The 26,623-nt window shown below is 51.0% G+C and overlaps 1 protein-coding gene across 1 annotated transcript; it reads right to left on the reverse strand.

Annotated features, from left to right (window-relative positions):
• Positions 1 to 337: 337 nt before the first annotated feature.
• Positions 338 to 4,393, reverse strand: LOC144142176 (uncharacterized). Its single transcript, XM_077673555.1, has 2 exons — positions 4,026 to 4,393; positions 338 to 506 (listed from the first exon to the last, which is right to left on the reverse strand). The coding sequence occupies exons 1-2, from the start codon at positions 4,361 to 4,363 to the stop codon at positions 500 to 502; spliced, it is 345 nt and encodes a 114-aa protein (XP_077529681.1). The 5' UTR covers positions 4,364 to 4,393; the 3' UTR covers positions 338 to 499.
• Between the last annotated feature and the right edge of the window lie 22,230 nt (positions 4,394 to 26,623).

Raw genomic sequence — 26,623 nt, forward strand, 5'->3', positions numbered from 1 at the left:
GTTCTCGAACTCATTGGATGGTTCGAGAAAGAAAAGTACTGAGGGATAAAAGCTTGCAGCTCAAACGCCGCGGCAATTAAATCGCCAATGCTCGACTGTGCGTGTTGTTTTATTGACTGCTTCTTTGCAGCTAGGGTTTTTTTTTTTTCAAACTAAAGTTCGCTCATAAAAACCTTGTTTACTGAAAGAACCCCGCATCTTTCTCGGCTACACGACAATATAATGCCATTCAGTGACACAAACAGTTCAAATATGCACCCTGTTATAATGGTGAGTAACAAAAAGGAGTAAACCACGCTGTAGTTACAGCAAGTTGCACAGGCTGAAATATAATTGCAGCAATGCGGGTGGTTGTTGTTATGACACTCCATTTTGATCGGCAAAAAATGTCTAAAGAGGTCGTGTTGCAGAATTTCGAACTCAGTGTTTCGGCCTTGAGTCGATCGTTAGTGCAGGACACGAATGCGTCCCTGGCGTCTCCTGGCTCCCACAGGTCGCTTTATTTCCTGAAAAGAGAAAGCAATAGGTTAAATTACAAACTTTGCAAAGCTGACAATGAAGAAAACATTAAAGCTCTGAGCAAGTAAATATTTCGGCATCAGTTTTGCCACCCCGACTTGTCATTGCTTGTGGTCTTCATTTATCTATGGCAACAGTAGAGAGTGCCAAAATATCTTGGTCACACACGTTTTCGACAGTTAGATATGAGCACGTGTAATACTAAATCTCGTGTGTATGCAGATATTTTTACGCGACCAAATCGGAGAGTAGTGTATCCGAAATTTTAAAAACGAATACTGAAGTAATTTATCATTAAGTATCCCTTAAACATTGCTTACCCCTTAATAAGAAACGTAACTTAAGTATTGACCGATTGTGAGGTTTTAACGCACCGCCGCCACGCAAACGATGAGACGGAATGGAGGGCTCCGGATTAATATGGACGACCTTGGGATCTCTAACTTGCGCCGAAATCTCGAACACACGGGCGTTTTCGCTTTTGGCTTCCATCAGAAAAGCGGCAAAATGCAAAATTTGAGCGCTAACTGCCGTCTTCTCGCCGACGGCGCATAGCTGCTGCTGCGGCGGCATGCACTTCCGAATTCTCGCTTTATCAGCACTGAGCCTCGCCTCAGGAAGTACTTCCTTCTCCTTAACAAGCGATCGCGTCATCAGTGAACGCACGACAGCGTGCTGTACTCTGGCGTTATTTCGTAGTGCGCCGCCGCTGCCAAGCATGTCTCGCGCGGCCTTGGCATACCACTTTCCCCCTCACCCTTCCGCCCTGCTCTCCTCCTCGGTACATCTCAGGTGCCTCCTAGATGTCTGGGTTACAACGGGTCCGACGGTGAGGGACGCCGCGAAACTACAGGAGCGGGCACATAAGAGCTGCGCTTTAATACCGAGCTTACAATGAAAACAGGTTGCAGTCCCACAGCCTACCGTCCTGCCGGCCGTCGCGTAAAGAGGCTTAGCCCGCACCCACAATCGTTGCATGACGCCTGTGGCCGACGGGCCAGCGCCACGGAGAAAAGAGACGCCGACGTAGTGCTGGCGTTTGAGGCTGGTAACCAACTTCGTCTTCTTCCCTCTCGTGTGAAGCCACACCCTACCCATCACGATAGTGCTGCTGCGGATGCTGCTACAAGGTCTTTCCCTGGACCTATCGATTCAAAGAGTAAGCTCCAGATAAGGTAGCTCCCGAACTATATGGAGCATGCCCTCTCCCGACCAACATTGCAGACTGTGACGCTAGCTCTCTGAGTCTTGCGCGGGGCTTTGGGAAAGCTCAAAAGAAGGAAAGGTTTTCTGAAAGCCCAAATTATCCTTGCACACGCCGACCATCCTGATGCGGCCGGACACCCACTCGCAAACCGGCACGGATGGTGTACGTGTCGCAGTGCCGGCACCGGCACCGTGGTGCTGCGTCTGCACACGGAAGCACGCAAGGATGTGCGGCTACAGTTTGTCGCCACTCGCGAGAAAGAACTCACTGCTAGAACGAAGTTGAGCACTTGAGGAATGGGATGATAGTGTGGGGAAATTCCTAAAGAAATTGTCATCTCTAATGCTACAGCTAGTGCAAGCGGCAAATAAATATGTGCCGTAATAATAAGCGAAAGTTCCGTACAAGGGACCGGCCGTGTAATGAGCTGATTGATTCGATCCCTTGACAACGCTCGCCACGCGGGCGTGCATCCCATTTGGTGCAGAAGTCCAGCCCACCTCTGCGCTAGCCTCGTCTATGTGGGCCTCAGTTACTCGGAACTGCACTCAAAATTTTAACCTCTTGAAAACGTTTTCCGTATACTCTTCTTGAAAAAAGACTGCGAGATACAAAGTATGACAGCTCAATTACGCGTGTTCATGGCACAAAATACCGGACAAAAGTGGAGACTTTGAAGCCGAAATTAAGAAGAACGCGGCCATCACGGCCAGGCTGAAGTGACGTACTAGACGGCGAGCGATCGGCCGCATGCGGCCGGCCGTCCGGAGCGAGCCTGCGCGCAAAGCTAAATTGGCTAGAATGGCTTAGGAACGCTTCTCCCTCGCAGCAGCCACACGAGAAGCGCACCCAGTCGAGCTCGAACCGTTCTCCTGGCTGGCCGGCGGAAAAAGCACCCGGGCGGATGCAATGTTACTTCCGCTTCATGGCTGTTCGCGCGATCAGATGGAAGGTGCAGCGTCACCTGCGATGGTGCTATTTGAATTATTTCTAGCTACTTGACAACGAGTTTAATAAGGCCAGCAGCCATGTACTACCTGGTTTGGTGGTACGTACTGTACCTTTAAAGTAAATTTGGTCGAGGTGAAATTTGAGTGCAGTTGGCCGGTAAAGAAGTTTTCTGAAATATGACTGAAGTTAGCCTGAAGGAAGGAAGGAAGGAAGGTTTCTAAAATATTCGGGAACCTATTCTTATTCGGGCACTTTTCGGAGTCTTAAGAAAGGCTGGTTTCAAGCATACGTTAAGTATGCTTTCTGAATTAAGCTTGGAGGCAACACATGCTTGGCTTCTATTAATAATGAGCCCCTTCAACGGGTCTTTTAAATTATTTCCGTAAATCATAAATGGTCTTAAAACCTAGTCAGCCAACATATCTAGTATTTTGAATAGGAGGTCACGGAGTACCTATGCGATTAATTATTCTTCCCAATAATAACTTCCCCAAAAATTTCTCTCTATTCCGGTTCTGGTGTTCTTCAAGCGCTCAAACTACGTCAATCAAGCAATGCAGGAGGTATTGGCCAGCTATCTTTCAGTTGGGGCAATAAACGCTTTTGACAGCCACTTTTGACAAAAGAAAGGCCAGAAAGCCACAATCTTCCTTTCATAGAGCTGCCTGTAGGGCACTCTAGGGCATGGGTGGTTGCTCAATCAGTTATCAACCACTTCCTGCAGCGTGCCATGCCAACGTTTTACGAGGTTGACACTGAGACAATGCATCGTGATGGTCGGCTGCAAAATCAGTAACATGCTGCCATCTTCGCTAATTAAACTGCTGGTTCATCTCCGCTGTTAGTATGACATTACCCACGACGCCTTCTGTATGTAGGCGCCAGTGGTATATCGGCCAAGACGCTGATTCATAGGAAAATCTAACGTTAGCAACAGAGGCCTTAATGAGTAGGGAATTTTCACAATAGATATGGTGCCACAAGTTATCAGGGTATGCAGAGTTGCGCTGCTGCTGCTCCTGCTTGCGATGGCAAACACGGGTGGAAAAAAATAAGCAGTGGCTTAGCTCTGCTATACCAGGATATACCTAGCGTGAGCTAAAGTTCACCTGGTTATTCTTAGGTTTCGTAGTTCTCTAGGAGTAGCTGATTATCATGCTTACTGCTGATGAAACAATTTACAATCCAATCCAATAGCGGCGGTGGCGGCTCCTCCGGCGCGCAAGCGGTGCGCCGTGAGACGTCACTGCTCCTCGCTCATGCACAGCACGGCTGTCCAAGAGCCACGCGAATCTGTTCAACGTCGGCCAGTGTAGCTCACGCTACAAAACATGCATGTATGGCTCACCCCTTCTGCGGCTTGCCACCAGAGCCGGCCTTCTTGGGTGGCGCCTTGTTCGGTGCCGGCCGGGCTGTGGACGTCGCCTCGGTGTTGTCCATGGTCGACGTGGCAGCATCAGAGAAGTGCGCGGCCGAAGAGGCGCCGAGTGAGTAGCCACCCTGCGCCGTGCCTCCCCCGTCCAGCCACACCCGGTGCCGGAGGAGCTTGGAGCACACCACCCGGGCGGGACAGAGCGGGTGTGGAGCGGCGGACGCAGCCAGCACCAGCAGCTGCTCGGATGGAGACACGGAGGAAAGGCCAGAGTGCACCTCTTGTACACACCATCTCAGAAAGCGGGAGGGCATTTTTGGAATTTCACTCGTGGCAACAGAGCGAAAATGGAATGATCCGGAGCCCCATCGTGGCGGCCGTGGCCTAGTGACCTGGTCAATGCCACAATAAAAAGCATCGCAGACTTAGAAGCTTGGAAGCTGGAGCGAAATTCCGAGTGGTGTTTGTTTCGAAGACGCCCATTTCGCGTCCATTCCAGGCACGCAGTAGTTGCTCTTGCGAGACCTGCAACCAGTGAACGTGCTGCGTCACATCGAGTCGCCTGATTTCGGCCAATCAAGGCTCGCTCGAAAACGTCATTTTGAAGCCGACATGAAACGGACAAAACTCGATATTCCTCCATGGATGGAGTTCGTAGCGGCACATCAGGAACCAAATGATGCGGACCACACTCGTTCAGTGGCGACGCCTCGCTCTGGTGGCGCAGAGGAATGCCAATGCCGGATCCGAGCAGTTTTATGTCCCGCAACAGATTTCGCTAGCTTAACCTGCGACAAGTGCTTCTGACGTTATCTGGCCGTCGCAGGAAGAGATGTTTTCCCTCCTGCAGCATTACTTCTTACTCTGAGCTCATGGCTTTCTTATAGGAGTTCTGTACGTCAGTGCGCCCTGTTCTAGATCGCTTACCATTGAAATACTGTCAGTGTCTCTTTACGTTTAGGGAAACTGGGGCTACCGGAATTCCTTAGGCGTTTTTTTTTTTTTGAAGTCAGGCAAGTCCACCTCATCCGAATTTGAGAAAAAGACGGAAATTTGTCAGCGAACCTAAATGCAATGCTGCGAAAGCTTTTAAATCACATATTTACATGTCAGCTAGGGAAATTTCATGGCCACAAAAAATTAAATACGAGATGTACAATAATGGTACGATAAGTGCGGATTGGGCTCGTACTGAATCGAGACATTCAAGTTGGCGTGGCATTCCTGTAAAACTTTATGGCAATTGACTTTTAAGAATGGTACAATGAAGTGTTCATGGAAAATGCAATAAACATAGAAACAGAGATTCAAGAACAGCACAGCTATAAACGAAGTGAAGGTGAGTCGTCTTGGCACCATGAGCAGCTCTTTTCAAATTTTCCACTTAAATAATTCTCTTGGGCATGCGGGAAGGCAAGCCCTCACGAAGTAAGCAAGCTTTTCATTGCTTTGCCATAAATTTCTAAAATGCGTCACAAGAAGGCTGTTCACATCTTCTTCTATACCTTAATGAACTGGCTCGTATCCACCGACAGAAAAATGTACCATGGCTTGTAAGCAGGAGGAAATATGTTTAGTATTTAATGGTAAATATGGGATTAAAATATTAATAACCAGATCCACTCCGTAGGAAAGGGGACACGAGAAAAAAATATTGTTTCACATCTCTAACTTTCATATCGCTCACTTCTTCTGTCCAATTTTTCTTCGACGTATATTGACAGATCTTTCACCCATGGCGTATTAGTTGCTGTCTTAGTTAATATTAAGTAAGCTCCGAAAAGCATACAAAACTTTTCAAAAATCACGCGAAACAGTCCAGAGAGCCACGCCAAAAGCGAAAACCCATTAGGCTCACTTTGGCTCACTTTGATCTGTGTCACAACAGGATCTTGCTCATTTTCGATAAGAACTTCTGTCTGCGTACACGTTTGGAGTGAAATATGTCACCTACTTTCTAGCCACCGTTTTTCAAGGGTAAAATTGCCTGGTATTTTCTCGTCGGTGCAGTTTTACTGACTTGGTTTTGGTTCTTGCATATGACTCATTTCGAAAGAATTCGTGTCATATCTAAGAATAGGTATTCTTACATCTATTCAGTAGTAAGAATAACCAGACAAAAGTCAGTAATAACATAACGGGGTTGATTGCAAACTCGCATGACAGGTGGTTGACTAAATGTGCGGTGTTTAACGCACCGATCGTACACATGGACCGTGACACCCGCCTTACTGGAGGGCCCCGGAATAATATGACCTTGTAAGTGTCATAAACGTGTGCCCGAATCGCAACATGCGGGCGTTTGCGTCTTTCGTCCCCACAAGAAAAGCGACCGTTGTGGACAGTGTGCAACTCGCGTCGTTGGGCTCAGCAGCCAGTGCCTCAGCCACTGATCCTCCGCGCCTGGTGAATTGCAGGTTACTACTGGACACGGTAGATTTTTATTTTACTTTCACAGGTGTGCAATTACAAATCACCATAAATACTGTGGAGCGTGCGTGTACCTAAAAAAAACTGGTCACACCTTATCTTCTCCACACCCCTTACTACTCCTTGGAGCTGAGAAGAATGACACGCTCTCATTTCGCGCAGCCATGGTCGCGAGGCGCCGGCTTGACCTTGGCTGAGATTGATGGTCAGTGGGATGCTATGAGGCGTTTTCTGTGTTTATGCCCAGAGGGGTAAGCGTCCGTTTAAACTATTTCTCACACCCTGAAGGCACGTTCCTTAGCCCATGCTAAGGTTTATGTATGGAACCCCTTCGGCCTCTTGCTTTGTACTACTAGGGCGAAGCTGGTCACACTTATCTCTGAATCGCTGCGTTCATCAAAAAACCTACATACGTTGGTTGCGATTATGCATGTTCTGGTTGTGGTTTTCCCGTGGTTTTTGCTTTTCTCAGGTTTTATTCCAGTTTTTTATCCTGTATATGCTCTTTCTCCAGCCTGACATATCGTGCCTGTGTTTAACAGTTTTCCGATGGAGGACTCCGTTCGGCCATCACGAGCGAGCGTTTAGGAAGTGTGTGGTTAGGTGCAAACAGATATCGATATCGTCTGGGTAGGTAAATGGAGAGGACGTTCAGTAATAAAGGGGAAGGCATAATGAGCACTACACAAACGCAATTCGGATGCACAGCCGCAAGGCCGCTGTTAGCATGACATCGAGAGTCGTTAGTGATAGCCTATGTCCAAATTTATCTGGCAATGCGTAGCCATTACTTTGATGCTTAACAATTACTCGGGAATCACTGCTTGAGCTGCGTGCTCAATTTCGTCAGCAGCCTGAACATTCGGCGTTCCGCGTTCACTGACAAAAACTAGAATGCACACACATGAACCCTGACCAAACCGTTTATTGAAACAAAACAAGCACTCATATACTTGACCTGCGCTTCGTGCGGGGGGAAAGAACTGCAGTATGAAGGAGAGGAGATCCTATGTTGTATGCGTAAAATAGTTGTGTACAAAACTCCACTCCGCTGTAAAAGAGTTTAGGTTGGGCTCGACCGTCTGTTCAGTGGTCCTGTGTGTCCGGTCTTCTTTATCTCCGTGTGCCAGCTGGCTGTATTTCCCCTGATTAAGTTAAACCAGCATGGCTCAATACCCACTTCAGTGCATGCTGTGTCTCCTACTAAGGTGAAGCTTTAGAATTTGCTGATGTTTCCAAGTATGTCATTTGATTGATTGTAGGGTTTAACGTGCCGACGGAGCGCAGGCAATGAGGCGCGCCGTAGTGGAGGGCTTCACATTAGTTTCGACCACCTGGGGATCTTTAACGCTCGCCGAAATCTCCTACACACGGGCGTTTTTGCTTTTCGCCTGCATCAGAAAAGCGGCCGCCGCGGCCTGGAATCGAACCCGCGACCCCGTGCTCAGCAGCGCACTGCCTAGGCAAATGAGCCACCACGGCGGGTAAGGATGTCATTTGAGTTTCTTGGTTATTGGTTCTTGACGAGTCGGAAGATAGACCCAGCGTCAGCTTGACTGTGCCCCTTCCCGCCGTAAACTGGCCAACATTGAACACAGCACAACTAAATGCGTCTCAAATGCAATAAGGTGCCACTAAAGTAAAATCACATAAGATGATACTGTTTGATAGTGCTTACTCACCTTTACAAGGTATATCTTGCTGAATGTCCTTTGAAAGGCGACAAACACCCATTCAAAGGTGTTCAGTGACGCGAAAATAATCCAGTATCCCAGCCATTTCTGTTGAAGCTCCGGGGATTGCCTGTCCATGGCCCGAAGACTGTAAAAAAGGATTACATGCGCAGAATGAGTAGGATGAAAACATAGCATTTAAAGAAGATTACACCGAAACATTCACTATTCCGCCTTACGTCTTGTTGGGATCCTTGACGCCCGAGCCATTGTGCGATCACTGGGTTTGTGGCGTTGCGCGGCGCTTTTCCCCTCTCTCCCCGAAATGCCGGCTCGTCTCGGCGCCACTGTGCACAGCCGAGACGGCTCGTCTTCTCAAACTCCTGCCTGAGGTGAAGGCTGCAGCGACCCTTGCGGCTATAAAACACTGTCACGCAGCGGGCGCTCCGCCCTGGTAGTCGAGCTAACCTCACCTCATTGGTCCTGTTGAACGATTCCCGAACCCCCCTCTCGGTGGGACGCGAATGCGCGCCCTGCGCAGATGACCGTTCGGGGAGAGGCTTCCAGGACGCTGAAGGCGTTGGCCGAAGGCATGTGACGCTTTCTTTACAAGCCGGCTGCAACTCTGTTGCGCCGGCGAAAGCCCACCAGCCCTTCCGGCTGCGGCCAGTGCCTTAAGGCTGCTCGTGTTGCCCCTACGCTTGCATATAGTAAGGCCGTACCTACCACTCGACAATCACGCCGTGCGGTACGTGCCTGTGAGCGAATGGACCCCGTCTCCCTCGCTGCTGCGAGCCGATCTGGCCAGCACGGCGATGCTCGCGCGCACAACATGCGCGCACCCCGGAATTTGCCCTGACCGAAGAGCCCACTGGCTTTGCGCCGACGACGCGCACACTTGCGCGTGGCGCCCCATCGCCCCTTTCACCTAACCGGAAGTACGTACCTGTACTGTAAATTATGTAATTGGGTCTGTAAAATATGTGACTAGAACGGTAGTATAAAATAAACATCTTCCCTCCGTACCCTGGGCATATTCCTTTGTCGCCCCCTTCTCCACCTGCCCAACAGAGGCGGTGTTAAGGTGGCGCGACGGCGTTTCAGTATCGGGAGCGTGCTCAAATAGCTCGAACCCGCGGTGGTTCCTCGCAGTGTGCATGAGTGCATGCCTTGTGCAGTGCTAGGGTTATGCATATTGAAGGTAGAGAGACCACAAACTGGCGCCCAACGTGGGGCCAGTGGCTCATTAGCCTTTGGCCGCTAATTAAGCTGAGTACGCAACCAGAATCAGTTTTAATGCTTATGCACCGCTACGACGCTGGACCACCGTCCGCTAGCGGTAGCTGCGGCGGGGACGAGGTGACAGCCCCTCTGTAGGCAAGTGTGCGTGCACCCCTCGTTAACACAGCCCCACGGGGCAGTGCGACGGTGCAACCGCGCCCCACTGGAGCGGCGGTGTACGTATTCCGGGAAAATAGCCACAGCCGCCACTCGGAGTAGTGCACGCGAGATATATGCTTGTTGCCGCCCCCGGTCGGTAGTGCACAAACGTGGTAGCTGACGCGCTATCTCGTGCTTCGTAATCAACCAAGATTCACTGTCCAGGTGTGACTTCAGCCGGCGACGCCACACCGAGCGCCCGCGAAGGAGGCGAAACAGTCACGCAGCCGTCGAGTGGCGAGAGAGAGCCCAGAGTTGAGAATACTCGTGCCGACTCGGGCACCCTGCAGGGCGGAGAGTGAGAGGCGCTTCTCGCAAACGCCAAGCCGCCGGAAAGCGGGTGGGCGATGGCTGCGGGAGCAAGGGGAAGCGATGCCGCGTGCACGGTAGTCGCATTCAGCCGTCAAGAGCTATTAGCCGCCCAGCAGAATGACCCGATTTGTCGCCGGATTTTCGACGGTCTCAGGGAGACAGAGCGCCGAGACGCAGCTGGTGGTGCTGCGGGCGCGCGCCGAGATGCAACTTGTCCTGTTGTGGGCGCGGAGGGGCTGCAGTCAGCGTGTGTCGCCGACGCCGCGGGGGACTCATATCTGCTGGATGACAAAAGAATGGCGCTGAAGTGCGTAGCCACCGATAACGGAGCAATTGGCCCATTCAGCATGGTAACACCAAGTTCTGAGGTGCGTACTGCTGCGCTACGCTCATGACGAACCATTGGCCGATCATTTAGGCCGCTCCAACGTTTTCGGTGAACTGAGTCACTCCGTGACCTAGCCCGGCACGAAGCGAGTTATTTTAGCGGTGGCCGTTTCAGCCATGTCTGTCAAATGGTGGAAGCACGCGGTGGAAAGCGGCCTGGAATGATGAAACTAATTGACAGTGCGCGTCCTTGGCAGATAGTCGCCTGTGACTTGAAGGGACCTTTGCCGAGAAGCAAGCAGAGCTTTAGTGATAGGGTGTCACGGGCTGACTATTTGGCGCTAGAGCACAGTGGCTCTGCGCGGTGATGACAAGGCACCCACGTAGATCCAGGCTTCTCTCGGCCGGCTGATCAATATAACGTCACGAAAAGGTCGCCTCGGTAATCATAGAGACTAAACGGCAGGTACTTTCGCCGCCCGTGCTGACCACTTCTTTGAGTCTCAGTCAGCGCGTCCACCCTGGCCGCCCCAGCCCATTGTGTGTGGTCAGTTTCCTCTACCCTCCAGCAAGTTGTAAGCAAATGTTTCTCTTTTTGTTCTGTTTGTAAAAGTGTGCATGTTGCGGGGCGTTGTTTGTAGTATCATGTTCCATTTTATGCCTGCTGAGGGCGAATGGTCTATTTAGTACCCATTTGTTTGGGTGATTATTTTGTGTGCTTGCTTTAGCGCACTGCAATGCAGGATGGAGTTGTGTTGACCATTTGTACCATAGCGTGTAGCGTGAAGGCATTTTTTACATGGTTCTGTATGGTTCGATTGTTTGGCCTTGCTGAAGGCGTTAAGTGTTACTTTTTTTGCACGATGTAAAGCTGTGTCTCTCTTATGTGTTTTTTTAGTTATTTGTCTGGGTACAGGAACCCTCCTTAGTCTGTGCATGTAGGACGAGTTATCTTCTATGGTTCGTTCTACTTACTCCTAAGTAGCGACAAGGGCTAGCTTTCTTTTGGAGTTGCTCTTTCGGAGGCGTACGGTGTTGGCTGCAGAGCGAGGGTGATGCTGTGGAAGCTCGCTTGGTCTTCGAGGACATTCCCCTGCTCCTCGCACGCGGGGTTCGAGAAGTAAAGGGCTTGTTTTGAAAGTGTCCGATTTCGGCCATCCGCGGCCCCGGCTTTCGTGAACTATGTGAAGTTGGGAGAGCAGGCCAGACTTTGGGGGACCATATACTCAATGCCACCGGGAGGTTGGGTTTTCCTGGAAAACGCGGGCCGGGCGTACGCTACGAGTGGGGCGCACCGCATTGTGGCGAAGGAACTTGGCCCCGGTGGCACGAACTCTGTGACGCGCATGTTGTGCGGGTATTCGTGAGTGCGTGTGGTGTGTGCTTCTGCCGGGTTCAGCGAACCCAACGGTGCATTCCGCGAGTGGCTTCTGCTTCGTCCGGTGCGCCCTCCGTCATGTGGTTCCTCACCAGTGTGGTTTAGCGTCCACGGGCAGAGAAACAGACGGATTGGGGAAGGGTTCCCGCGTCGTTAACTTTACCGGGCCCTAAACAGCTGTGCTGACTCGGGGGTCAACGGCATGTACCCCCTGCGCACCGCCTTCAGCAGGCAAACGTGGCCGGGCTGCCCTGCACCGACGAGGGCGGGACTGGCGGCCAGTTGCGAGTTGCGGCATAGGTGCCCTCTCCAGACGCGGACAATATGGCGGTGTCATCGGAACCGCACCATGCGTCATGGGCACCAGGGCTCAACAACTGTCGTCCGGCTGCTGCCTCGCTCACACAGAGCAGCGGTGACCACCAGCGCAGGTCGCTCCTTGGCGGGGCACCCATCGAGTGCCCCGCGAGGCCCACTCCTGAGCAGCGCCATCGTGGTCATCATACCTGCCGGCGTACTGTTCAAGCCACGTCCCCTGCTGCCCGGCACCCCCTCGTCACAAGTCGTCACTGGCCTGAGAAGGTGGGCGCTGTCGCCCTGCCGTCGGGACGCGGGTCCACACAAGCCTGCTTGCCCCTGTGTCGGTAAGGGCCCGCTGCTGTTTCGACATAGGGGTGAGCTTGTTCCGGCACTCCGAGCCTCTATCTCGCCTTCTGGACGTTCCACCGAGAACCTTTTGCGCTCCCAATTGCTGGACATTGGCGAGACCCGCCAAAGGGACTCGTCGGGATTTTTGCACATAATGTACTTTTCGTAGCAGTTTACCGTACTTTGTAACATGCCTGTGTCTGCTATCCGGCCCTAATTCCTTTGTAGTTGTAGTGTGTGCTCCTTTCTTTTTGTAACCATATGTACCGTAGTATCACATGGCATGTATATATTATTACCATTATTATTATTATAGTGTCGCGTTCGTTGTAATCATTGTATATTTCAATAGCTTCATTTTGTGTATGCATGTGGAACCGATTACTATGTATTATGTAGCTCAGAATCGCGTGTAGTTTTCCTGTATGTATCATTCGTGATGGAGGGGGGTAGTGTTGGTAGTGTAGTTTGTAAATATTTTTGTATGGGCTGGGGACTGAGACTGCCCTATGCATGCATACTTTTCTACTCTTTGATGTCTTTTGCATGCCTGGGCGATGGCCGGTCAACTGTTCTAAGACCAGCGAGGGCATTTAAGGTGAAGGGAGTGTGGGGATCCTGACGCCTAAGCCGTTGCGCGATCACTGGGTTTGTGGCGTGTCGCGGCGCTTTTCCCTTCTCTCCCCGAAATGCCGGCTCGTCTCGGCGCCACTGTGCACAGCCGAGCCGGCTCGTCTTCTCAAACTCCTGCCTGAGATGAAGGCTGCAGCGACCATTGCGGCTATAAAACACTGTCACGCAGCGGGCGCTCCGCCCTGGTAGTCGAGCTAACCTCACCTCATTGGTCCTGTTGAATGATTCCCGAACCCCCCTCTCGCCGGAACGCGAATGCGCGCCCTGCGGAGGGGTCCGTTCGGGGAGAGGCTTCCAGGACGCTGAAGGCGTTGGCCGAAGGCATGTGACGCTTTCTTTACAAGCCGGCTGCAACTCTGTTGCGCCGGCGAAAGCCCACCAGCCCTTCCGGCTGCGGCCCGTGCCTTAAGGCTGCTCGTGTTGCCCCTACGCTTGCATATAGTAAGGCCGTACCTACCACTCGACAATCACGCCGTGCGGTAAGCGCCTGTGAGCGAATGGACCCCGTCTCCCTCGCTGCTGCGAGCCGATCTGGCCAGCACGGCGATGCGCGCGCGCACAACGTGCGCGCACCCCGGAATTTGCCCTGACCGTATAGCCCACTGGCTTTGCGCCGACGACGCGCACACATGCGTGTGGCGCCCCATCGCCCCTTTCACCTAACGCGAAGTACGTACCTGTAATGAAAATATGTAATTGGGTCTGGAAAATATGTGACTAGAACGTTAGTATAAAATAAACGTCTTCCCTCCGTACCATGGGCATATTCCTTTGTCGCCCCCTTCTGCACCTGCCCAACAGAGGCGGTGTTAATTTGGTGCGACAACGTTTCAGTATCGTGAGCGTGCTCAAATAGCTCTAACCCGCGGTGGTTCCTCGCAGAGTGCATGAGTGCATGCCTTGTGCAATGCTAGGGTTATGCATATTGGAGGTAGAGAGACCACAGTCTTCAACTTCTTACAAAGTCACTGGCATGAGTACGCAGCCATTGAAATATGGGAAGACGTCGCATGCCATAGCACAATGAACATCTCGAAGACATTGTGAAGCATTATCCGGATTAGTATAACTGAAATATCCCTAAAAGCGTCCCAATAAAATGGTAACCTCTTGACAGCAAAGAATACCGGACATTGTGGAGTCAACTTGGGCTTCTCCGTATCCAGAAATGAGCCGCGGTGTCTCGTGTCACCGTGAGGGACGATGCAGATGCTTATATCCGAACTATGTAGAGTTTACGTACAAGAATATTTACAGGATATATACAAGGAAGCACAAATAGCCCGCAAGGAAGCTGAGAAGCTTGCCAGAGTCTAGCCGGCGCCGGCGGGACTATATCCATGACCTGCTGAAAGTTCCAAAGCAAAACACTCCCTTCCTCTCGCTGGGCTCGACATAAATACCCTAGGTGATGTAAGGGCAAAGGTTAAAGAAAACAAGAAACCGCAAGGCATGCGTTGCGCCCTAGCCGAGTTCGGTGACGCATAGGCACGGGGAGTATGCCACCCAAGGTGGTGAAAGCATGCCGCGTCCTTTTGTCCCTGTACGGGGGCCATCTCGAGCGCTCCCGCAGCGGCCCCCTGCATCGGGCGGCCAAATTGCCAGCGGCCCCCCTTTGGAGAATAACGATTTCCCCAATACCCGCCGCGGTGGCTCAGTGGCTAAGGCGTTGCGCTGCTGAGCACGAGGTCGCGGGTTCGATTCCCGGCCACGGCGGCCGCTTTTCTGATGGAGCTGAAAAGCAAAAACGCCCGTGTGTACGTGATTTCGGCGCACGTTAAAAATCCCCCGGTGGTCAAAATTAATCCGGAGCCCTCCACTACGGCGCCCCTCATCGCCTGCGTTGCGTCGGCGCGTTAAACCCTACAATCAACGATTTCCCCAATCGGCGTCGCGGGGGTACACGCAGTACGGCGACGTCTGCGCTCGGCCCCCGCACCGTCCACACCAAAGGGATTTGCTCGTGCGCCGCTCTGCCTGTTCCCGCGCGCACCGTGCGTACAGGTGGCCTAAATAACAGCAGTCTGTCATTGGATGTGCACCGGGGGAAGGAGGGGGGCGCTGCGGTCGAAGCTTGCAGCGTGATCATTGATTTTGCTTTGAAGCCGCTGCTTTTACTTTGCCATATTCACCCCGGAATTTCAGCAATAGAGACGCACGGCCATCGTAATTGTCCTGTCTTCATTTCCTGTGTCGGATTGGCGGGAAGAGCATCGTATACAGTATATGGGTTGTTTAGCATCCTCCGGCACAACATACTGTCCTGTCCTTGACGCATCGGGTGCTAGCGCACTGCCCAACAGCTTCTCCACCTGAACAGCGCAACTGCGAAAGCCGTCAGAGCGCTTGGTGTTCGTTCGAGAGGTTAGAGGTACCCGTGCTCTCCTCACTTCACAGCACGCCAGGCGAAGAGGCCACCATGTTGGTCCGAGGTGTCGCAGTTACTCGCGCTGTGCCTCGGTGTGGATGATGCTTCGACGTCGGCTGCTCCGCCCATTTTCGCGCCGGCTAAGTGCTGTCAACCGCGCAACTACGCCCCCATGGCCTAAGCGCCGGAAGCAGTTAGTGCCAGCAGTAAAAATGTCACTTCCGCGTCCAAGCTAAGTAAGCATACTCAAGTGACCCAACAAATTCTTTTCTTCAATGTCGAGACGCCGCTTTTCATTTTTTCCAATTGCTGCTATCCAGCCACGTGGAGTATTGAATGTAACGACGGTCGGGCTTACCTGCCTAGTATGGGCCACAACGTCGTAATGAAATGGGTGATTCTCGGCCCGGAAATCTTCAAGATGTACGGAAGGACGGTCAGGGCAGTGAAGGCTGCAAAGGAAAGTAAGCCGAGTGTGAGCAACTCTGTTTGATGCGGTTCAATGTACGGGGAACAAGGACTATACACGTGCCGAACTAAACCCGAATTGCTAAGGCAGCTTCAAGTATATTCTGGCCAAGCTCCGCCAACTTTTCGAGTGTTGAGCTGAATTCCCTCCAAGAGCCCTTAAAACCAGTGCCCGTCTGCGTCGGAAGATGTAAGGAACGGCTGGATATCAGTTTTCTGGACTTTCCTGTGTTTTCCTGGATGCAATTTTCACTTTTTTGTGGACCACGCCGCGGTTAGGCCTAACGGCCAGGCCTACCCGCAACCAGCCACCTGACGAAAGCCTGCAGCCGCGGCCATGGAGGTCGTAGTGCAGGGAGAGGATTTCGACCTTTCCGAACTCAACCAAGTCGGGTGTGAAGTAATACGACAACGGCAACGCGCCTATCAGCACGCCTTAAGTGAGTCTTCTCTAATTCCCCCAACAAACAACGCACCCGGCAGCAACGGGGCCTGAAACCGACCTGCCCGCCGTGGCCCGCGGTCATCGCCGCTGCCCGAGGAGGACATTAAAATCGTCCTACGCCCAAGAGGACAACCTTGGATCAGTGCCCCAGGCCACACTGGCTAATTCTATCTTTCAAGAAACATGTATTGCCCGAAACATAGTCGATCAGATACTGGTTCACCATACGCCTATTTGCTCTTCAGCACCCCCGCTGAGCAAAGGCTCAAAAATACGCCTCCATTCAATCCCTACACATCAAAGATCGACGATACGAGATGGCCGCACACGTCTAACCCCAGCCAACACCGTCTCTGGAGTCATATTCAATATCCCCGAAGGCGACTCTCCTGAAGACATTTTCCGCAGCGTCACCAACTACAACCCCGACCTGCAAATCCTGTCTGCAAAACGCCTCGAAACCTCCAGCTTGGCACATATTCTATGCAATGGCACCCACGTTCCTTTCTGGATCAGGTACAGAGCCGCCACATACTGGTGCAAGCCCTTTAAACGCAATACGCAGGTCTGCACAGCTTGTTGCCAGCCCAGTCATCGACAAGACGTCCGCCCCAATACAAAGCCAGTGCCAAGGTGCAACACCTGCGGGACTCCCAACGCTGCTGCAGACCATACGTGCTTCCCGAAGTGCATCGTGTGTGATGGCCCAAACGTCACTGGATCAGCGGACTGCCCGCGACGATTTCAACCCCGCCGGCAACCCCAGACCTACGCCCAGGCGGCCATTGCAGGCCACGACCACCACGACGCCAACACCACCCACCAAGAACGCCCCACGACATCCGATTACAACCAAACAAAAGAAACCGAAAACAAGTGTAACCAGAAACAAGACAGCTCGCAACAACAGAAGGAAGCATCGAATGAGCGATCCCCGAACAAGCAGCCGGGCAGCGACAAGGTGAGCTGCCTCAGTTCCTCCTCTCACTGCTCAGCCAAAGCTCTCAAACATCCGCCCCCCTCCCTCCAGAGCTAGTCAAGGAGCTGGCTAACATAAAAGCGGACTTAGCACTTCTTAGACAAGAAAACTACACTCTGCGACAAGAAAATAAGGTGCTGAAATCGCAACTTGAAAACCGCCCCCAGAGAGACTTAGATACAAACCCCCCTGCCTCTAAGCGTAGAGCTGTAGATTACTCGCCAGAAATAGGGTAGAGGAACCTATGGAGGATGACGAGGTAGATAAAAGAATTACCATCCTAGAAAAGAGCTTAACCTCAGTAAGAAAGACCTTTCATGAACATAAGATCGAATTACAGTCCAACATGACCGCCATGCAGGCTAGCATAGAAGATCTCCGAAATGAGTTGCACTGGTTCATAAGTAACGGCGTGCAAAACATAACCACCTCCACAGGGCTCGTCCCCCAAACAGGACATCAAACGGGACTTCAACATAGATCCGCAACCCAATAATAAAACCCGCTCAGTTAGAATCTAGCAGTGGAACTGTAGAGGTTTCGCGAAGAAAAGGTGCAATCTCCAGTTACTCGTTCAATCAGTCAAAATTCCCCCAGATGTCATAGCCCTACAAGAGACGGGCAAAGCAGTCAAACTGCCCGGCTATAAAGCCTTCCAAAGCGATAGAGATCACAAAACAGCAGAACTTATTCAACGTAATATCCCGGCCAGCAGGACTCAATTCGACAGTGTAGAAATATCTTACGATTTCATAAAGATTTTGCCCACTAAAAGAGGAGCCGCAAAGCTCTTCACTCTAAACGTGTACAGTAATCCCAAAGCGCAACACCATCTATTTAACCTTCTCTTCTCGTTAGCCAGACGAGAGGCGGGTCCCCACACTTTGCTGGTAGTTTAATGCTTACAAACTCCTCAATTATCCTCGTTTCGAAGGCGTTTTGCATTGTAGCGCAGCTGTTGAGAGGGCCAATGTGGGAAAAGCGCAGAATTTGAAGAAGGACGGGCAGAATCACACACCACGAGCGCTGATTCTGTCCGTCCTGTCAAAAGGCGCGCTATTCCCCTCTTGTAATCTCACCCTCAACTAGCCCAATATGGTACCCTCTTGTTAAGAGTGATTGTGAAATAAAAAAACTGAAGGAAGCTCGAAATAACGCGTAAGACTTGGGGGTAGCGAAGCTGTACGCAACATTCACGACCATCACGAAGGTCCACGATTGCAGCTGATTTGCTTCTCCTTCGCTACCGCAACGACATTCCAGCCTTTTCACACAGATTGAACTCTAACTCGCTGTTTTGTGGAGACCGCAACTTGGTATAATTTGGGCATGCGTGGAAACAGTGCGGTTAGGCGTGCTACGATGAACGTTACGGCGATGCACGCGTTAACGCATGCTACGCGCGTTACGCATGCGCAGCCTGATATCTGTGCGTGGTGAATTAAAGGGTCTTACTCGTCTGAGAGTATACGTGCGGTGACGGTATCACCTAATGCCTTAATGCGAAGCTTAATGCATAATAAGGTGTCGACAGCCTTACAGTTTCATACTAGTCTTTACCAGAGGGAAATCCGGCGCCACTGTCCAGGGGAGCCGCGCTTCAGCGAGCGCTCTGTCATATACCAGGCAGGCACGTTCCACTTGTCCTTGGCATGGCTTATGAACAGGCTGAAAAGTTGGCTCTGGCGGTAAAAAAGCAACAATATTACTGTGGAATGTTCATGAAAATTGTTTTGTTAATATAAAATTGAACCTCCAAAAAGAATAATTTGTCAGTAATTATTTAGAACCTTAATGTACAATGAACAAGAAAAAATTGTTAACAGTTTTTGTTGATTTTGGCTTCGAGACAAAAGAAGCCACATGGCTAGCTAAGCTAAGTAGGCGAGGAACGTCGCTAGCGTCAATGGCACCGCCCACGGCGGTCCGCGACTGCAGCGACAGATTTCTCTCTAGTATATATTCGTATGAAACTGTCGACAACCCCCCAGTCAGAGAGTTTCGGGCCCCTTTCCTTCCCCTTTCCCCTTTCCAAAGAAACTGAAAGCAAAGCAAAGTTTAATCACCTTTCAATTACAGATTGCCGGAAAGTGCGGCTCACCTCTTCTCCAGAAACTCTATCTTTTGCCGCAGGCCACGTTCATGACGTCATCGCAGAACCTGAAAGGACTCCCACCATCCAAACTACCGGCTTTCCTGTGGTCTACGGCGCGCCTCCAGTTGAGATTGCCACCGAGTTAACCTCGGAGCCCGCGGCTCCGCTCTGCGCCGAACGGGAGAGCGAGTCCTCCGATGTCCGCCCTGGATGCACCTCTCTGTTCTCTGTGGTTGGACGATCCCCCGCCCACGTACCACGACGCTGTCCTCACGCCCAAGCCGGCACACCCGGCGACAATTGTGCACCCCGGAACCGGAGTATTAATCGTCTACGAGGTTCTTCGCTGACTCAATTTTCATATTATTTGCAGACCACGCGCAAAACGAGAGTTACTGACAGACGCTTCCATGAGGCGCCTTAACGCGAGGGCACCTTCAGGCGGTTAGATGCATGAGAAGAATGTATTTACTAGGCAAAATGATAAATAAGCTCGGCAAGTAGGTAATAAGCTACGAAAGTGTTGCTCGTGCGTGCTTACAAATCACCACAATAAAAAGAAGCCATTCGCTTGGCATGCAAATTTCTAGGTATTGGAGTGTGAAGTCAATTGTCGTTTTCCCACGTAAGCTAACTTTTCAGCAGCTAGCCTGACAGAATGGCGTTTCAGGTGGCCGTCGTTGTCTGGGACGCCTTTTTGTCGAGTCGTTTTTATCACTGCTTAGCTCGTAGCATAGAAACGGCCGCAGTGATTGCTTTCACTGCACTTAAAACAAAAAAGTACAATTAAACACCGTAAACGTCCCCTGCGTCTAACTTAAAGGTATTAAAGGCATCGTATAAGTTATCAAGCGGTCGTTTCTCCCAAACCCCAATTCAATGAAACACACATCTTCCTGTCACTATGGAGCCTCGTTTCTTTTGTTTTAATAATTAAGCTCAAGCGAATATTGACAAATGTTCACCCTGAGTTCTCAATGGTTCTCCTGAGTTTTCAATGGTCACCATGGCAGCTCACTTAAATTTAAGATTTAAGATTGTAGAGAAAGGCGTTTTCGGGTTGCAAGCCGAGTAAACAAGTAGTATCCAGCCTGCATGCCGACGAAGGCTGCAACACACAGGAAAATTTGTTACTAGGTCCCTGAAGGAAATTGTCACTTGGGGTGCTCCAAACCGTTCTGCACAAACGGGCGATTGACGACAGTTCCATTGACCAGCAGTAAAAATGGAAACAACGATTCTAATGCAATCGGTGGCTAACGGCGTTTCTTTTATGTTACAGCCACAGCCCATCACTCATGGAGTGCCTGTCATGCCCCAGCCGACGTGGACCCCTCGTCAAGCAATGCCAGTTTCCGGGCAGCCACTGATACCCCAACTCTGGTTCGAAGGAGCGCCGCCAGGCTGTCGCTGCTTTCAGGAACTCGGCGAAGTCCACGCCCAGCACTAACATGCTGTACAGAAAGAGCTTCAATAAAACACGCTGTTGGGTGAGTTGCTTCGTTACTAGGGATGAATACATGCACGAAGAGGACAAGTCAACTAAAGTCTTGGCAATTGAAACTAGCATGAGCCACAATGCTGGCATTGGGAAATTTTAACAACGAAGCTGTTTAGCAAATCGTAATTTTTCGTGTCTGCAGTTAGATAACAAGAAATTGCCGAGCGCGGGTGCTGTTGCGGCCGGCCTGAAGTTAACAAAACCAAGAAAATGCGTATCGCTCATGTGTGCGTGCTTTGGGATTACTACCGAGCATCCCCTGCGCACTTTTGCCAGTCCAAGCATACCCACGAAGGGAGCCACGTAGGGAGATTGGCCAAGATCGGGCCAAAAGTGGTTGCGGCTTAACTCAGCTAACCTTTGATATGCAAAGCAAAAGCTTGACTTAGGCGGCTGAGTCTTGGTTTCACTTGGTTAACCTCTGATGTAGCTGTATTGCCGACTACGGCTCGAAGCGGTTCGGTCACGTGCAACGCTCACAAAAGGAAGCCCGGCCTCGCTTTCACTCTCGGTGAATGCGGCGTTCCTATTTCACGGCGAGCGCGGCGCAACATGAGTCACATAGCCCGAGACGACTAAGCAGCGAATGCGTGGGAGGCTGCGGGTTCGGTCGGCTGCCGATCAGATGGGCGGCCGCTCTCGTAGCGCCGCCGCCGCTACGTGATCATAACGACTGAAAGCGGAGTTTTGAGCGCCTTGTTGACAGCGGGCCCAGCAAATCAGACGATGCGCTTTGAGGGGCGGGTCGCTGGGTGTGTGTCTCCGGTCAAAATGTTAACTTGCGCATCCTCCGCGAAACTGCTGGACGACAGTAGCAAAGCTGTGCTTTAAAAACTCTAGCGTTCGCCGTAATTCTAGCAACACTTGCTCGGAACGAGAAAGACAAGTGATATGAAACATGGTTAAGTACCCCGGTAAGGACGGGACAAAAGTAGAGAGCACACAGGACTAGCGCTAATTGTGCTCCCTACTTTTGTCTCGTCCTTACCGCGCTACTTAACCATGTTTCATAGTTCCAACCAACTAGCCCACATTTACGCGTTGACAAGTGATAGCGTACACCCCTACAAGGTGATTAATGCTTCCAATGATTAAGGCTTTCGAAAAAGCGAAAGAACGTCGCCGTTACAGCAGCGATTATTGAGTAAATGTCGTTGCGGCAGCGAAGGAGAAGCAAATCAGCTGCAATCGTGAACCTTCGTGATGGTCGTGAATGTTGCGTACAGCTTCGCTACCCCCAAGTCTTACCCGTTCTTTCGAGCTTCCTTAATTTTTTTTTTATTTCACAATCACTCTTAACAAGAGGATGCCATATTGGGCTAGTTGAGGGTGAGATTTCAAGGGGGGAATAGCGCGCCTTTTGACGGGACGGACAGAATCGGCGCTCGTGGTGTGTGATTCTGCCAGTCCTTCTTCAAATTCTGCGCTTTTCCCACATTGGCCTTCTCAACAGCTGCGCTACAATGCAAAACGCCTTCGAAACGAGGATAACTGAGGAGTTTGTAAGCATTAAACAGCAAAACTTTGCTTCAACTCCCTTAAACGGAATAGGTACAATGTGAATCAACAGTGGCTTTTATTGGGATATTACAATGAAGCTATTTACCTCTACACCCGTACGCAGAATCGTGTTCTCACGAGTACGAGAAACTGAGCCCCACACGGAACATCATCTTTCTGAAAGCTGGCTAAACAGCGGACAATCCGGCATCACCACGGTTTATCTTCTTCGAGGGTGGTTAACCAGAAAACAGCCACCTGATTGGTTCCCTTTTTTGAACGCTTGTGTTTGCTTACCTAAATTTTGATGTATTCCTACTTGCGCTAATATTCTCTTGTACGCTTGACTTTGCGGTGTCTTTGTACTGTCAGCTTTTTTGAACGTATTTTCTTATGCGATAAAGAACCAAAACAACTCCTCCACGAGTGCGATATAGACACATCCTGTGTGATGGTGAACAATAATTGAGCGAGGTGATATACCGAAGCTCCGCCCACAAACTACCCTGAAACGTACCTAACCACCCTTATTTACGAAAGGAATTCGTAGAATTGAGCCAAGAGAACATTTGACAGTAAAGCAAAAACCATGGGTCTCGCAAAAACACGTACACCTGGGGCTCGAACGCAGGTCGTTCACGCCAAAACTCACTATGCTACCTCAAGGCCGAACAAGGGGGAGGGGGGTCCCTTCAATAATTGTTCCAAACAACACAAGGCGTGCTCGAAACGGGCTAGTAGGTGGCGCTGACTGCGTGTAGGACGTGGAGGGATTGTATCCACAGGGAACGGAATCTTGCGACTGGCCAATCCCGCATGACAGCTAGCTTCCTCGAGCTTGGCGAAACAGAAGACATCTGGCGAGTGGCCAATCCCACATCACAGTTATCTTCGTCGAGCTTGGCCAAACAGGAGACAACGCCTCCTCTCTTGACCGGACGTTCTGTTTGATTCTTTGAGGGACTAAGGCCCCTGAGGATTTTGCTGGGCGTCAAGACTAACGTTACGCGTTGAGGTGGAACGACGCTAGCAGGCGCACCTACAATGATCTCTTCGATTTCTTGTCGCGTCGTTTGACACAACATTAGGTCTATTCACACTAAGCCTAATCGCGGCATTAACTCTTACCACTCTTTCTCTCTCTCTTGAGAGAGAGATCAAATCATCAATCATTTAAATCAATCAAGCTTTATTTGACATTAATGGGTACAAATTCCAGGAGCACAGACAACCTTATGAAACAACCTCAGGGGATACCTTATTTGAAAGGGCCCTAGTCTGGGCTGCCGAAAATGTGTTTCTGGTGATCCGGGAATACGCTTGTTGCCATATGCTTACCCCCGCAATATTTTGTTTTGCGTGAGTGCAAACCCTCTCTCGATGACAAATAATAACATAGTAACACGTACCCGCATAGGAGTTTTGGTAAACGGAGGTACATTCGATTCGGGAGTCCGAGACCGATGCCACCGAGTGCGCGGATACCTGTAATGTAAAAGCGAGCGACTGTATGGTGGTGACTTTACGGACTACAAAACCATTAGGCAATTTCAAACCGGTTTCGTGTATGCGCGCTTTTGCATGTCTGAGACAAGGACGGGAGATACGGTGAGTACCTTCAATGTTGACAGTAAGAAAGACGACAGGAAGGATTGGTTCCCTTGTTTTGCCTTGGACAACTTTCAATATAGGTGAGTGTTTTATGCCCGGGTACATGGATGTCACTCACGTCATGTCCGTTACGAATGTGACGTCGCCAGAAGAAGTGCCACTGACGCTGCGGCGCCCGGATTCGAGCCCATGCCCTGTCGAGCCCTCTCGTCGCAACAGGTGGTACGGCGTATATGCGTTTCCTAGTCGGTACAGCCAGCCGTGCCCTGAGCTTGCTTATGGGGGTTATATCACAGCATAAACGTACCTAAAGCCTATAAAACCACCCTAACTGAAATAAGTAAGAGCCAAAACGGACCTGAAGTGGTTGAAAGCCAGGTTATTGAAAAAATGCTCAACAGTAATAGCCGCCACCGACCTAACACGGGAAAACCTGCAATAACGTACAAGAAGCAGTAGCTGAAACTGACCAAAATGCAACGAAAGTACCCGAAATCCCATTTAGAATGGATTAAGATGTCATAAATAGATTATATGCGTGATAACAAATGTCGAACCCAAATATATCGAATTATTTTATATATCGAGCAGTCTAAACATCCACTTGGAAATCCCATGCAACTGTATAGCACTGTTGTACACGGGTATCGAACTCCCGGTCACCGGCACAATCGATATATCGAAGCCGCGCGCGGCAAGTGCCCCTGCAAGCGCGCTTCTCCTGGGAGGATTCCGGACGATGACTTCTCGCGCGCGCTTTCGCGCTCGGTGAGAGAGAGGCTGCGTCGCGTCGCTTGAGTGACGTTGGACACCTGCATGGTAGCGAGAACGCGGGGGAGTGATTGGGTGCGAAGAGGAAGTAAAACCGGTTGGATGCGCTCGGTTTCATCGTGCTTGAGCTTGAGCGGTGGAGCGGTGACTGCGCTTGGCCAATGGTGGCTCTGCCGGCCACGGGAGGCAGGCGAGGTGTGGTGCGTGTTTGTTTTGAGGTATGCCTCCACAATGAGGCGCGGCAATTCCATGGCAGCAGCTTCCGAAGACCTTTCATCTGCGGCGGCATCACCATGCGACCAGTCGTACGTCCGCTGCGCATGTGGGCAGTCGCTGAAGCCAACCGTTTATCACCTTGTATGGGACTAGTAGGTCTGGTAGGGCCACGTGACAGACATTGGCCTGCCTGAGTACTCGCTTCCGAGGACGGGATCCGTTCGAAGGGCCGCCTCAAACAGACTTCATCCGCACTGTGGTGGTTCGTTCTTGACTCCTCCATGTTGGGACACTATTGAGGCCTTCATCTCCCCTCCCTGCGCTTCCCCATGCGGCCTTGAGCCATCCCTTTCAAATATTGTTCGTTTGTTTGTTGTGGTTGTTTTGTTCGGGGCGCCGGGCCACGTGTTTCGGAGCCATAGAGACCAAAAAACGGAAGAATTTTGATTTTTCAAACGAAGGCGGACATCATTCGACGGGTGGGGCTGGGGAAAACAAGTCGTCGGTTGCCGAGGCATTCGGAATTCCTCGCTACCCCTTGAGCACAATACTGCGCAACAAAGCTGACGTGAAGGCGAAGGCAGCGCAGTCCGGCCGTTCTGGAGCGTGTCGCGTGCGTGCACCGGAATACGACAAGGTTGGGAAAGCTCTGTACGCCTGGTTCTTGGAGAACCGGGCAAACAACATTCCTGTGGACGGCCCGATGCTCATGGAAAACGCGAAGTAGTTTGCAACAGTGCTAGGAGAAGACGACTTCACTGGTGGCTCCGGGTGGCAGCTACGCTTCAAAAAGCGCTACAGTATCGCCGAAAAACCCTCTCCGGCGAAAGTGGGGCAACAAGCAGCAATGACAGCATTGAAAAGTGGCTGTCCGAAGAATAGCCAGATATTTGCAACAGCTTTTCGCCGTCGCTAATGTGCAATGCCGACGAAACTGCTCTGTTTTTGCAGATGCTGTCAAGTAAGACGTTGGACATGAAGGGTAGCAAATGCCATGGTGGAAAAATGAGCAAGGTGCGCATCTGCATTTTGCTCGCTGCAAATGCAGATGCGCACCTTGCAAATGCAGATGCGCAAAATGCAGATGCGCTGCAGTTTGCTCGTGCAAACTGCGGGCGTTCGTTATCGGCAAGAGTATAGCGCCACTCTTCTTCAAGAACGCTAGACGCCTGTCGGTTCGCTAAGCATCCAACGAAAGAGTCTGTATGACACGCGATCCGTTCACGGAGTGATCCAGGCATGGGATACCGAGATGGAAAAGTCCGGCCGCCAAGTTTGTCTCCTTCTCGACAATTGCTCGGCCCATAACGTCGTTATTCCATTGAAAAACATACCCGTCAAATTTTTGCCGTCCAACACTACGGCGAAGCTGCAGCCTCTCGACAAAGGCATTATCAAGGCCTTCAAGGTGGGATATAGGCGACGGCTGGTGCAGAGGCTCCTGACAAACCTTCGTTTGGGAGTCAAACTCAAGGTTGACCTCCTCGGAGCGACGACGCAGATGCTGACTAGTGCCTGGGACGACGCCAAGCAAGCCACAGTCGTAAAAAAACGTCTGCTAAGCGGGCTTTGTGGTGGCTAAAGAGAAGATGTATTCTGACACCGAAGACGACGGCGTTGAGTGCCTCGACATAAAGCTAAAGGGCTATAATATAAAATAAAAGCCAAACCCGTACCACATACGTATCACGGGCGACGCCAATTAAAAATAAACAAACTGGACCGAGGTGAACTAGAGTTTTGAAGAGAAGGAAATACCCACCGAAGTTGAAAATAAAA

The sequence above is a fragment of the Haemaphysalis longicornis genome, unplaced genomic scaffold (assembly GCF_048455015.1).
Source record: "Haemaphysalis longicornis isolate Haplotype H1 unplaced genomic scaffold, Haemaphysalis longicornis Haplotype H1 scaffold_6, whole genome shotgun sequence".
NCBI lineage: Eukaryota > Metazoa > Arthropoda > Arachnida > Ixodida > Ixodidae > Haemaphysalis > Haemaphysalis longicornis.